The sequence below is a fragment of the Abramis brama genome, assembly GCF_963993115.1.
Source record: "Abramis brama genome assembly, chromosome: 16".
Taxonomy (NCBI): Eukaryota; Metazoa; Chordata; class Actinopteri; order Cypriniformes; family Leuciscidae; genus Abramis; species Abramis brama.
This window is the reverse complement of record NC_139978.1, coordinates 30,873,031-30,886,744: the sequence shown is the minus strand read 5'-3', so window position 1 is coordinate 30,886,744 and position 13,714 is coordinate 30,873,031. Positions and strand designations below refer to the sequence as shown.

At 35.1% G+C, this 13,714-nt stretch overlaps 1 protein-coding gene across 1 annotated transcript in view; it reads right to left on the bottom strand.

Annotated features, from left to right (window-relative positions):
- Nucleotides 1-13,714, bottom strand: part of pip5k1bb (phosphatidylinositol-4-phosphate 5-kinase, type I, beta b) — a 45,018-nt gene that overhangs the window by 7,283 nt on the left and 24,021 nt on the right. The window contains exons 7-11 of the mRNA XM_084138587.1: nt 12,289-12,585; nt 2,997-3,190; nt 2,195-2,278; nt 2,003-2,051; nt 1,809-1,893 (exon numbers count right to left, since the gene is read on the bottom strand). Coding sequence (XP_083994713.1) covers nt 1,809-1,893; nt 2,003-2,051; nt 2,195-2,278; nt 2,997-3,190; nt 12,289-12,585 — 709 coding nt within the window. The remainder of the gene's footprint in view (nt 1-1,808; nt 1,894-2,002; nt 2,052-2,194; nt 2,279-2,996; nt 3,191-12,288; nt 12,586-13,714) is intronic.

Genomic DNA, 13,714 nt, shown 5'->3' with positions numbered 1-13,714 from the left:
AATCACAATGTATGATTTTTTAACTATTTATTTGTATGATACAGCTGCAAATAAGTATTTGAACACCTGAGAAAATCAATGTTAATATTTGGTACAGTAGCCTTTGTTTGCAATTACAGAGGTCAAACGTTCCTGTAGTTTTTCACCAGGTTTGCACACACTGCAGGAGGGATTTTGGCCCACTCCTCCACACAGATCTTCTCTAGATCAGTCAGGTTTCTGGGCTGTCGCTGAGAAACATGGAGTTTGAGCTCCCTCCAAAGATTCTCTATTGGGTTTAGGTCTGGAGACTGGCTAGGCCACGCCAGAACCTTGATATGCTTCTTACAGAGCCACTCCTTGGTTATCCTGGCTGTGTGCTTCGGGTCATTGTCATGTTGGAAGACCCAGCCTCGACCCATCTTCAATGCTCTAACTGAGGGAAGGAGGTTGTTCCCCAAAATCTCGCAATACATGGCCCCGGTCATCCTCTCCTTAATACAGTGCAGTCGCCCTGTCCCATGTGCAGAAAAACACCCCCAAAGCATGATGCTACCACCCCCATGCTTCACAGTAGGGATGGTGTTCTTGGGATGGTACTCATCATTCTTCTTCCTCCAAACACGTTTAGTGGAATTATGACCAAAAATTTCTATTTTGGTCTCATCTGACCACATGACTTTCTCCCATGACTCCTCTGGATCATCCAAATGGTCATTGGCAAACTTAAGACGGGCCTTGACATGTGCTGGTTTAAGCAGGGGAACCTTCCGTGCCATGCATGATTTCAAACCATGACGTCTTAGTGTATTACCAACAGTAACCTTGGAAACGGTGGTCCCAGCTCTTTTCAGGTCATTGACCAGCTCCTCCCGTGTAGTTCTGGGCTGATTTCTCACCTTTCTTATGATCATTGAGACCCCACGAGGTGAGATCTTGCATGGAGCCCCAGTCCGAGGGAGATTGACAGTCATGTTTAGCTTCTTCCATTTTCTAATGATTGCTCCAACAGTGGACCTTTTTTCACCAAGCTGCTTGGCAATTTCCCCGTAGCCCTTTCCAGCCTTGTGGACGTGTACAATTTTGTCTCTAGTGTCTTTGGACAGCTCTTTGGTCTTGGCCATGTTAGTAGTTGGATTTTTACTGATTATATGGGGTGGACAGGTGTCTTTATGCAGCTAACGACCTCAAACAGGTGCATCTAATTTAGGATAATAAATGGAGTGGAGGTGGACATTTTAAAGGCAGACTAACAGGTCTTTGAGGGTCAGAATTCTAGCTGATAGACAGGTGTTCAAATACTTATTTGCAGCTGTATCATACAAATAAATAGTTAAAAAATCATATATTGTGATTTCTGGATTTTTTTTTTTAGATTATGTCTCTCACAGTGGACATGCACCTACGATGACAATTTCAGACCCCTCCATGATTTCCAAGTGGGAGAACTTGCAAAATAGCAGGGTGTTCAAATACTTATTTTCCTCACTGTATACATTTTTTGGTAACACTTTACAATAAAGTTTCATTTATTACCATTGGTTAACTACAGTAGTTAACATGAACTAACAATGAACAATATCTCTACAGCATTTTTGTTTTTGCAAAATTGTCTTTTTTTAAAAACTAAAATTTAACAAAGGTTAACAAATGCTGTAAAAATAAATACTCAAAGTTAATTCATGTTAACTAATGCATTAACTAATGTTAACGAATGAGGCCTTTTTGTAAAGTGTTACCAAACCTTCTTAAAAATATATGAATTTTGGAAAAAATATGATGTTTAACATGTAATATTTGCGATTAATTTGCTCGTATTGTTGACTTACGATGAATCTTTCTGAATACTCTGGTGCTCATGAACTTGAGAAATCTGTTTGCATAGAAACCCGGTCTGTGCACAGACACTGTATCCTAGGAGAAAGAGAATACATGACAATCAAACCAGGAAGCATCCTTAATTCCCCAGAGGTATGAATAGTCTATTCATAAACGAAGGGAGCAGAGAGACATATAGACTTACACCATCATAGACGAGTGCCTTCCAGGAGTGCTCCAGCTTCTTCATGAATCTTGGAGGGAAATGAGAGCGAGAGATCTCGTCAGGGATAAGGGAGTTCAATTAAAGAAGCTGCAGTGAGCTAATATGCTGTAAGCTGGTGTGTAACATGACATTTGGGCTTTTGGGTTTGTTGTAAACTGACACCAGACTTACCTGTAAGACTGCAAGATGTCAATAATGCCTAGAAAAATAAGTAGTTTCTCATCCCTGTGTGTTTTTGCAGGAATGCCTCCCATTCTGTATAAAAAAACATTGTGTTATTATATAAAATATATTATATATAAATTATATAATATAATATTTTATTTTATAACTGTATTTAACAGTTATATTATATTATAATGTTATGTAAATTATGTTTATTAGTGGCTGGGGAATCTCTTAAAAACACTGCAAGATCAAGACAAGCCATTTCCATCCAAAATATAAATAAAATAATCATAACCTAAGATTTTTTTTTATCATTGTGACAATTTCTATCTTCATTGCCTTAATGCAACATTTTATTTTGTGTTAGCTAACATGTTTTTTATTATTATTATTTGTACTTGTCATTACTCTTAAAATGATTTTAATGCAATGTAAATTCAATTTAAGGATTTTTTTTTATTTAACTATTAATAAATTAAATAATAAATGAAAGGCAGTTAAAATAATACTACAATTTATATGTATATATTTACAATAATTATTTAATATAGTCAAGTTACAATTCATTATAAATACTTTACAATATATCAAAATTAATAATTATAGATGAATAATTAAATTTTCTTCAACAAAATATAATTTCTAATTATTTTCTTTTGATTTTGGGAGTTGAAATACGCCAGTTTTTCAAAAAAACACTTTTACTAAAAACAAGTATTTGCAACCTATGTGCATTATTCTCTGTCTATTCACATAACAACACATACATTTTGAATATATTAAACACTGTGTGTCAGGGACTCACGTGTCATCGGTGGTCAAAGCCTCAGCTGCCTTGCCGTCTCCCTGAATGGACTCCATGGCGGTGGAGTAAAGAACTTTCTGTCCCACGATCCTCTTCCCGTCCACATTGTTGACGTCTCCTTCTCTGTGACTCTGGTCCAGAACGTGCACCCCCAGCAGCAGACTGTAGTCCATGATCTTAAAACTCTCTAGCACCTGCAGGAAATACAACACAGCGTTTAGCACACTGTGAATCTCACGCGCAATATGACGAGCGCCATTGCTAAAATCCTCCTGGTTAATGTACCTTGCCTTGTTGGCCACTGTTGCTGTTTTTCCTTTTGTCAAAATGGTAACCCTCATTCTACAAAAGTCTTGTGAGATCTGTGTTTGCCAAGTTAATATTTGGGGGGGGGTTGTAGGGTTGCTACAGGACACCAAATAAACAGAATAAATATGTGTTTGGATGTTTCATGTCAGGCTTTTTGCAGAACAAGGGCTGCTAGAATCAGCCCTGCATTGTCAAAGTCTTGTACGATGAGCTTTTTGAGGTGGCATGTCAAGTTAAAAATGGCACTTATCAAGATCTCTATATTCTGTTCAATTCCACGGCACTCCATTTAGCTGTTTGTGAACACAAAAACATTCCCTGTGTGAACCAGAGTTAATTTAGTGTAACTGAGATACAAATATAGTTTTTATCATTATTTTGAATTAGTTTTTATTTTTATATTTTATATTTTTAATTTAGTTAAAGTTTTAGTAACTTTGTTGTGTGTTTTTGTCATTTTTATTATTTTTAAAAATATTTTTTACAATTTTAAGTTTTAGTTATTAGGCCACTAGCTGAAATAAATAATAAATATAAATAATATATACTGTATGTATACACTGAAATGTTTTATTTCAGTTATATTTATATTCAGTTATAAGTTTATATTTATTTCAAGTATTAAATTGAAATGAATTTAGAAATTTATTTTGGTAAATCAAGCTAAAATATAGCTGCAAACAGCAATGACAGGCTCAAGCCCTGGCACCACCGCCACTCCGGTGGTTTTCGAGAAACTGTGCATGGCGGGCAATATACATTCAAAGCGGGTAAATATATTTTTTTCTGTTAACTATAATAACCATGATGTGAATACTCACTAACACAGCTCTAAGCTCGTCTACTTTGCGGCATTGCACATTATCCTAATACACAATTTTAGTAACAACTGAAAAAACAGCAATGATAGCGCAAAAATGCCGGCACCTGTCAGTTTTCACAGATATCTAATTTAGTAGGTTTAATCCAGGGTGTCATGTATCAAATGTGATAGCAAGCATTAGAGTGCAATTAAATGAAAAATAAAAATGATCAAAAAGCTCAGAGAGTCACTTCAAAATGAAAACCTGAATGAACTAACATTAAGATTACACTCTGGGGAAAGTCTGTACAGTATCTTCAGAAATTAGTCAGAGGAAAAGTGATTTGTTTATCAGTGGTAAGATACAACTGTAACTACTATAAACAGAAAATTTCAGCATTAGTCATCGATAGGCCGCCAAACAAAGATCTCAGCCTATATGAATGGAAACAAACACTGTAAAAAATGATCGTAATTTTAACGGTAAAAGACTGTAAAAATGCTACAGTGAAAAACTGTTAATTGGTTAACAGAAAGTTTCCGTACTATATACGGTAAATAACTGTGATAGATCTAACGGTACATTTAATGTAATTTTACTGTAACATACCGTTAAATTTACAGTTTTTGAAAGTGAAAAAACAACTCATTGTATAATTTACAGTGAAAAACCGTAAATTGACATTCCCACAATTCCCTGTGACACTTCACATTTGATGTATTTTTGTTGAAATAACTATGTTTGTTTCTTCATAGTTTTCTTCGTTTTTTCTAATCAGTTATGTACATTAGGGGTTTATGTTACATTTAATGTTGTTAAATTAATGTTTATTGCATTTTTAAAATTTCATGTGTTACCATGATGGTGTTTAATGTTTGTGTGAATGACACTGTGCAGCTTCTATATATATTAGTATTAACTTTCTTGTGGAAGAACTGCTTGTGTTGAGCTTTGATTGATCATGTGACTCTCATCACTGCTGTGATTGGTGGTTATCAGTGTACAAAACAGATATTAATACTTCAATAGGACGGTAAATTAACTTTATATCATATTACTGAAATTTACTGTTATATTTACTGGATTATACTGTAAAATTGACATGTTGTTCAGAATAGCACGTACATTTTACAGTTTAAACCAGTAAATATAACAGAACTCCAGTGTGTTATATGCTGGTTTAAACTGTAAAATGTACATGTTATTCGGTAAAAGCAATTACTGTTTTGTTGTATATTTTACGGAATTGTTCTGGTAACCCCAGCTGCCAGTTTTTTTCCGTAAAAACTACGGGATTTTTTTTACAGTGAACCGCAGAGACCCATGTGCACTTAAGGCTGTTAGTGTATAATACTATGTCTAAATTAAATACTTCAGGTCGTTTACTTCTGGCTTTAAATGAAACAAACTCAAACAAGCAGGTAAAATCTGCAGCAGTGAACCAATAAATGGTTAACATGATTTCACTTTTGCATGACAAGCTTTTTCCTCTCGTATCCCCCATATTCAAATGGATTATTTGAATAGGGACACACAACATCTTTGTTTTGCATCCCGTCAAGAACGTCTAAAAGCCTCCAAATGGGCCCTCATCTAGGTCACAGTAATACCCAAAAAAGGCCGCAGTGGAAGGTAGTACCACTTGTTTGGCACATGGAGTCATTGGGTCAAAGGTTTCCTTGCAATGAAAGGAATTTACATTTACATCATTTTTTGGGTGGGGTAACAATTTGCTCAGAGGAGGAATTTGAATAAATACTCCTTTTTATGAAATCCCAAGTAAGCGTGAGTAGCACAAATAACATGGGTGGCAAAAGGCAGTCTCATTTTTAAAACTGGTTTTACTACATATTTACATAATGAATGGCACTCTTTAAGATGAAGCTACTTTCTTTTTAATTGAACATGAAAATAAATGAGAAATTTTTAGGGGTCATATCATACGTATTAGTATTTTTCCCTAAGGATCCACTTTTAGTCAAAAACACATTTTCGTGAGGCTTAAGACTGAATACATGTTGTTGATGTGTAACTGTAAATGATCACGTACTCAAATGTATTCATTTGTCTGAAGTCAAAAGGTTGCAGAAGTTCAAATTGAACAGTTTTTGCCTTTTTGAACTGGGGAGGAAGCTCTGAAAATAACAGTACGTTTTCATTGAACATCAAGCTCTTTTGATTCCATGATCTGACAAAATACTGACAAAATATAAAAAGTACAAATATAGAATAAACTGTAAACATGACCAGTTCAATACGCGAATACAAAAGGGAACAGATGTGAACGGTTGGTGTTATGTGAAAGCTCTTTCCTGTTTTGAGATACTTGTTATGTAAAGTGTATTTTCTAAAAAAAAACAACAACAAAAAAAAAACCTGGGCTTCGGGCCGGCAGTCCACAATGACGTGCTGTTATACCACTATCAAGACCGCCTGTTTTGCTTGGTGTGCTGCCATCGTTCGAGTCAGATGTAATGAGTATAGATTCTCTTTACACTCATTGGTCATTCATTAACATCAGTTCAACGAAAAATGTGTCACTTGTGTTCATATTGTATGTAAACATGAGGTATGTGACCACATGTGACCCAACTAAAAGACTTTTTTTCTCATTAAGTCTTAACTTACATAATGAGTGTTTGAGCATAAGAAACGTGACATTTGAAAAATAAAAATGTGTTTATATTTTAATGTATGAATAAAGTTATCTATTTTCAAATTTCGTGCTAGTCTTTGTCTATAAAATTTCCCATGCAACACCAATATAATTAAATGTTGAAGGATTTTTTTAAAAAATTTTAAATTTAATGATTTTTAATGATGCTACATTAGCAGTGCCTGTATTTAATAGACGTTTCATCTAAATTAAAATTTTTCAAGAATTAGGCACAGAAATCTTCCACTAAACATTCATGAACCAAACTTTTCACAAAGGTTCTATGTAACACACACACACACACACACACACACAACATGTTCCCAGTTATCGTTAGTTTCCCTGGTTGTTAATTAGTACCTGTTCTGTTTCATGTTGATTACTCTCCCTGTATTTAAGCCCTCAGATCTTTCAGTTCATTGTTCAATGTTTAAGTGTAGTAGCTTTGTTTTTTCTCCTGTATGTTCTTCGGAGTTATTAATAATTGTTCCCTCGAATCTCTTGTGCCATGTGTTTTATAAAGCCACACAGTAACCTTTTTTTTTTTTCCTTGTTTCTTTTTTTTCCTTTTCATAGTTCATAAACTGAATCTTTGCTTGAGGGGTGACTAATATTAACAGAGCATTTGTTCATGCAAGATTAAAATCAAACCTAAATATCAGTGTAGTTCTTTATAGGCTACTATTGAAATCCCACAAGGGCTGCGCTGTCTGTTCAATGACGAGTTGCAGAAACCATTTAAAGGCTTGTTCTTGATTCTTATAGATTTGGCTCTATTGTGCTCTGCAGTTGAGGCCCAGGGTGTGTTGCTTACTCAGGAGAAACTTTCTGCTTAGTGTTCATTTTAGTTTCTGCACAGGACGTAAGGAAAAGCTAACAATAAAATCTTACAGCACTCATGGGAATGTGTTTGAACTGCACTTTGTGTTTCCTTGCATAAAGAACATTTCTTCTTACACAGTATAGTGTTAAAAGGATGCCATCAGTTTGAAGAATTTCAATTCATAAAAGACTACATTTTTCTCAAAGGCTGAAGTTAGATCACAGGTGGACTACAGCGGGCCGAATGTCCCCAACTATGGTCATTACTGTGTGAAACTCGAGTTCTCATTTTTCCCTCGGCCCTCTTGTGACTCGCATTACGGCTGATCCTTTTAGCTCAGCGCTCACTGGGGCCGGCCGGTCAGTACATGCTTAATGTGCCAAAAACTGTTATATAGGGAACATTCTGTCTCTAAGATTTTTCAACAACAGGTCATGTCTGGAATGCCATCGCCATGGCACTGTTGTGAGGCTTGTTTGTTGGTAAACAAATGAACAGTAAGAAACTTAGCTTGACACCAGGTCTGCTGAAGAATTCGAGAAGCACAAGGCGACCACAGATGGTTACCTAATGCAGCATTGGGACACTTCAACATCATGCCACAATCATTTGGGTAATTTAGTTACCGGACTGTTTACTTGCAACTCGGTTTTGGGGGAACTTAAAAAGTAAAAGAAAACATGTCAGAGTTTGCATTTGTCCTTGAAAGATACTGAGGTGCACAAATAGGAAACAAAAATGACAAATGAGCTTATTTTAATTGAAGCAAATGAAGACTTTAAAGGATAGTTCACCCAAAAATCGTTCTAAACCTGAATGAGTTTCTTTCTTCAGTGGAACACAAAAGGAGTTATTATGAAGAATGTTTCAACCGATTTTGTCCATGCACTGAAAGTCAGTGGGGTTCCAATCCCAAACAAAACACTGAGACATTTTTCAAAATATATTTTGTTTTCCACAGAAAGAAAAGTAAAAAGACAACTAGCAATTTTAGTATAGTATTTTTACCAAACTGATTGCTTAGAATTGCCGATGAGAAGTCAATGATCTTTGTATGAACTCAAACACTTGTAAAAAATAAATAATAATATTCCAAGACCAAATTCAACAGTTTGCAGTTGGTAATATTTGTTAATGTTTTTGGAAGAAGTTTCTTATGCTACTGTAATATTGTGAAAAAATATTACCATTTAAAATAACTGTTTTCTGTTTTAATAGATTTTAAAATGTAATTTCTATCTGTGTTACAAAACAGAATTTTCAGCATCATTACTCCAGTCTTCAGTGTCACATGATCCTTCAGAAATCATTCTAATATGATGATTTGGCGCTCAAGAAACTTTTTTTTTAATTATCGTCATTGTCATCAATCAACAACAGTTGCTGCTTAATATTGTTGTGGACAATGTGATACATTTTCTTTATCAGGATTCTTTAATGAATAGAAAGTTGATTTATTTAAAATAGAATCTTTTGTAAAATTCTAAATCTCTTTACGTTCCCTTTTGATCTAATTCATCTTTGCTGAATAAACGTATCAATTTCTTAAAAAAAATAAAAAATAATCATCCTTACTGACCCCAAAATTTGAAAGGTAGTGTATCTGAGTCAGCTATTTTACATTAATTTTAGTAGTAGTGTTTCCTTAGGTGGCCACCTAGCAATGCTCCTTAAAACACCTTAACAACCACACATAGCATTACCATGGCAAAAACCCACAACGTCTCAGCATTGTGACAGCAGGTTTCCTTGGGGAACAAAATAATGTTGCTTATCTACAGTATCTACAGTATAGATGTCAAATACTGTAAGAACAAGCAATTTAGGGCAAGTAAGTTAATCAGTAATGGAAAATGTCTAGGAGGGAAAATACCCTCTAATTTTTAACCATTATCATTTATTGGAAAAAAAATCATGCAGAAAAACAACAGTATTTACCAGACCATGTCAACAGCCCAATCTTCGAAAATAGAAAGGAATGCCAGACTGGATTTATGCGGTTTGTTTCCCAGCTGAACGGAGAGGTTTGCCACTCAGCACATTTTGAATCTGTTAATAAGCTACTGTGGAGCTGAAGACTATCATGAACTTGTTTCCCATGATACTGTGGCGTCTTGCATGCGCGCTTGTGCACGAGGATGAGACTAAACATCTTTACAGTTGATTAGAGGGGCAGAAGACTCTCAGCAGTCCAAAAAAGAAAACAATGAAAGTGCAGATTTATATAAAATCTTGGCAAATCTAAATGCCATTTTTAGAAAACTGCTCTTACTTTTTAAAACACACAAAATCTGACAAGAAAAACAACATTTTTGTCAAAAAATGTATCTAAAAATGCATTTTAATGCAGCCTTTCTAGTATGTTATACTATTTTTATTTTAAGTTGAAACAACAAGCATAGCTGGTGGTTTTGTGGTTCTGTCCCATTCTGCACTGGGACAATCATACTTAATATAATTGTATCACTTGACCTTCTCTAGATCTATTTACATTGATGCTGTTGATTTTCTTGTTGCGTTTAGAAACATATTGTCTTGAGATGTAAAAAGATTAGTTACCTGATTGTTACCCTTTTCGTGATTGAAGTATCAAGTGTTGAAGTGTGTGTTTTAAGGTTTTTAATGCATGTTTTTGTCTCATGAGTGTTCATGTAATGAGGGTTTTTGTGATCTTGTGTAAGACCACAAGCAATTAGCTCTCCATGTACATTACTATTCAAAAGGTTGGAGTAACAATTAACTTAAATAACTGTTTTGAATTTATTCCTGTGATGCAAAGCTGAACGTTCAGCATCATTACTCCAGTCTTCAGTGTCACATGATTCTTCAGAAATCATTCTAATGTGCTGATTTGCTTCTTAAGAAACATTTCTTCAAAATGTGACACATTTTTCCCAGAAACTTTGATGAACAGAATGTTCAAAAGAACAGCATTTATTTGAAACAGAGTAGCAATGTAAAAAGCAAAATATAAGTGTCAGATAAAGATATTTTGATGGCCCTCCTCTGTTTTTGTGAATTTATTACAGTGAAACATAAGCCATATGATACATGATTTGTCGCATGTACCCTGTAATGATTTGTAACAAACTTTAAAACACTGCAGTGACACTCAGATTATCAGGTTTGATTAATTCAAGGTAGGGGTGTGACGAGACGCTTACTCCACGAGACGAGACGAGACACGAGATTGGGTTCACGAGAACGAGACAAGACGAGATTTTTACACAATTTTTAAGAAATCCTCAATGATGAAATATATGAAAGGAAAATAGTCTTTTATTCAACTGAAAATCACAAAATGCAAAACAATTTATGTGCATTTTGAAATCAGCTTGTAATGAATGTTATTTTACTTCTATTTTAATGAATTCTATGCAGTAAAGGACATGCAAACACTGCAAAATGTTTTGCTATAAACTCTACTTCTCCCTGTACGATTTCACATGAGAAATCTAACTCCTTTCCACAAATCGAACATAAAAAAATAAAACAGTATAAATAAAATAAATATAAATAACTGAAATAACACTTTAAATGCAAAAAGTAAGTGTGTATCCATAATCAAAGTACTGCTCTCTCAAAACTACAAGTTCAAACAGAAACAATTTTTTTCTTCAAGCATGAAAAAGAGATAAATTAACTAAGATAAGCCTAAGATATGGTCATGTTCTTTTTCAAGAATATAAGCATGTGACGATTTCTGGCAGCAGTTGAGACCTTTGGGCAGTAACTAGGGCTGCACGATATGAGGAAAAGCTCCGATGTGCGATAACATTGTTTAATATTGCGATGTCGATATGACTTGTGATATGTGAATGTTAGCTATACTGTTCCCATGTCTTAGTGCTTTAATAGGTTCTTTGCGTGATAGGTCAAATGTTTATTACCTGCCTGGTTCAGATTACACTATTTTAGCGCGATTTTGGCACGATCCGTTTCGTGGAGACTCGTAAAGGACAACGGGCGTCGGGACGCAAGATTCGATCGTTTCATTTCGTATAGTGTGTCATAGTGGGCGACAACGCGTCTGTGATGCTTCAGGACATCATGACAGAAAGACTAGCATGTTTAATTTTAACGGTCCTCCACGACGGGTTGAGTGTGAGCGAGAGTGAGTGAGAGTGCGGTTACAGTGAGTGTGCGGTTACAGTGAGTGTGCGTGTGTGCGCGCGCGAGTGAGCGTGTGTGTGTGTGTGTGCGCGCGAGTGAGTGAGTGAGTGAGCGAGGGACAGTGAGTGTGTGTGTGTGCGGAGTGTGTGTGTGATTGGCCCGGCACACAAATGATTTAAAAGTGGCAGGGGCATCTTCAATACAAATTTCACCCTCACGCTCCATCACGCTGACATCACAACAACTCACTAGACAAAGTTTTTTTTTTTTTTTTTTTTTTTTTTTAACTCACGAGACAAAGTTTCACCTCGACGAGAAATCTCGTCGCGTTTTAATCTCGCGAGATCTCGTAACACGAGATCTCGTCACACCCCTAATTCAAGGTATAGGCCATCACAAAATCTGTGAAAATTATCCATCTCATGATTCCCCATTGTTGCTTAGCTTTCAAATTGTTTTATATTCTAATGGCAACACGCTTAGCAAACTCCAATCACGTCAGCAACCACAGCAGTTCCCTGAAAACCACCCAAAAGCAGACACAATTCACATTTTCTTTGAAAAATGTCAAAATGGGGTAGTACTCACCCGGCAGTCTCGCTGTAGCGTCTTCATCAGGGCGTTATATGTCTCTGTGTCAAAGTACAAGCCATCGTGCATGTCCACAAAGTCTAGGTCCTTATATGTGGGACAGGCCTTTTCCCGCTCTTTTCGAGAAGCCCGTCTCTTGTACGTGGAGCCCTTCAGGTCATATTTGTAGTGCATCTTTAAAGACCGTGGCAGAACGTTGTTCATAACCACGAGACGAATGTTGATTCCTCCAGACTGAACACAGTACAGGCCGTAGAATTTGGGTAGGAGAGTCCTTGGGTTCTGGTTGAGGTTCTGAGAAAGTGAAACGGCTTTTTAATTTTGAGTCATTTTTCAATGTTTAAATACTTTCTTCTATCCTAATGATTATAGTCAAATTTAAGTCATTCTAGGGCTCTATCACAAACCAAATTTTTTATTTTTACAATTTTTAACTATAACAGCAAGACAACTGTTGAGTATGTACGTAAACAAACTTTTCTGGTGTAATGTGTACACTAAATACTGAACTGGAAAGGCTGGAAAAAGAGACACAGAGGACATACGTACTGTATATGACCATGAAGAATAGACGAATAGTCATGTATAACAGTAAGATACCTAAAAATGTACATATTACTCGTATTTAGCAACCAAAACGAGTGTATAAATATTTTTGAGGCAGCGTTTCACATCAAAACTAGCTAATATATAATGCACTGGGTGACCCAATGGCCTGTTTGCTACAAAAATACACACACAAAAAAAAAAACCAGATAAACATTTTTAAATATAATTTTCTATTATTATTATTTTTATATTTAAATATTATTTAATTATTATTATTTTAATAATTTTTAAATATTATTATTTATTTTTAAATTTATTTGAAAGATTATCTTAAAAAAAATTATGTTAAATACACGTTTGTGTCTGCTTGGAAATATTTATGGCTTATTTCAGCCACAAAAAGTAAACCTATACTGGCTGCTTTAAATACTTCTGCACAAATGTGAAAGGGTAAAGTGAAAGGTGAAAATGAGAAAGGGTAACATAAAATCAAAGGTCACAAAGCACTTAAAGGTTGGCATAAGGTTATTTCTGAGTTGATTCCACTAGAGCGTCTTACTTATGTATTACATCAGAAAACAAGGCCAGTTGTATAAGGTCTGAACCCCTGGACTATTTGGACCCTCCTCTTCATCCTATTATATTAGGAATATTGTAATTATATAATACTCTGGACTCTGAATAATATTTGTCCTCTTCTTCATCTTTGTGTAATTTGTTATTTTTTTATTACGGTCTCAGAATTATTAAGTATTCCTGTCTTTAAACAAATTTGAGCTATGTGTGTACCTTTTTTTGGGGGGTGATTCCTATATTTGTGTTATAATTAAAATTCAAAAAACATAATCATATATAAAAATTAGGGCTGTGAAAT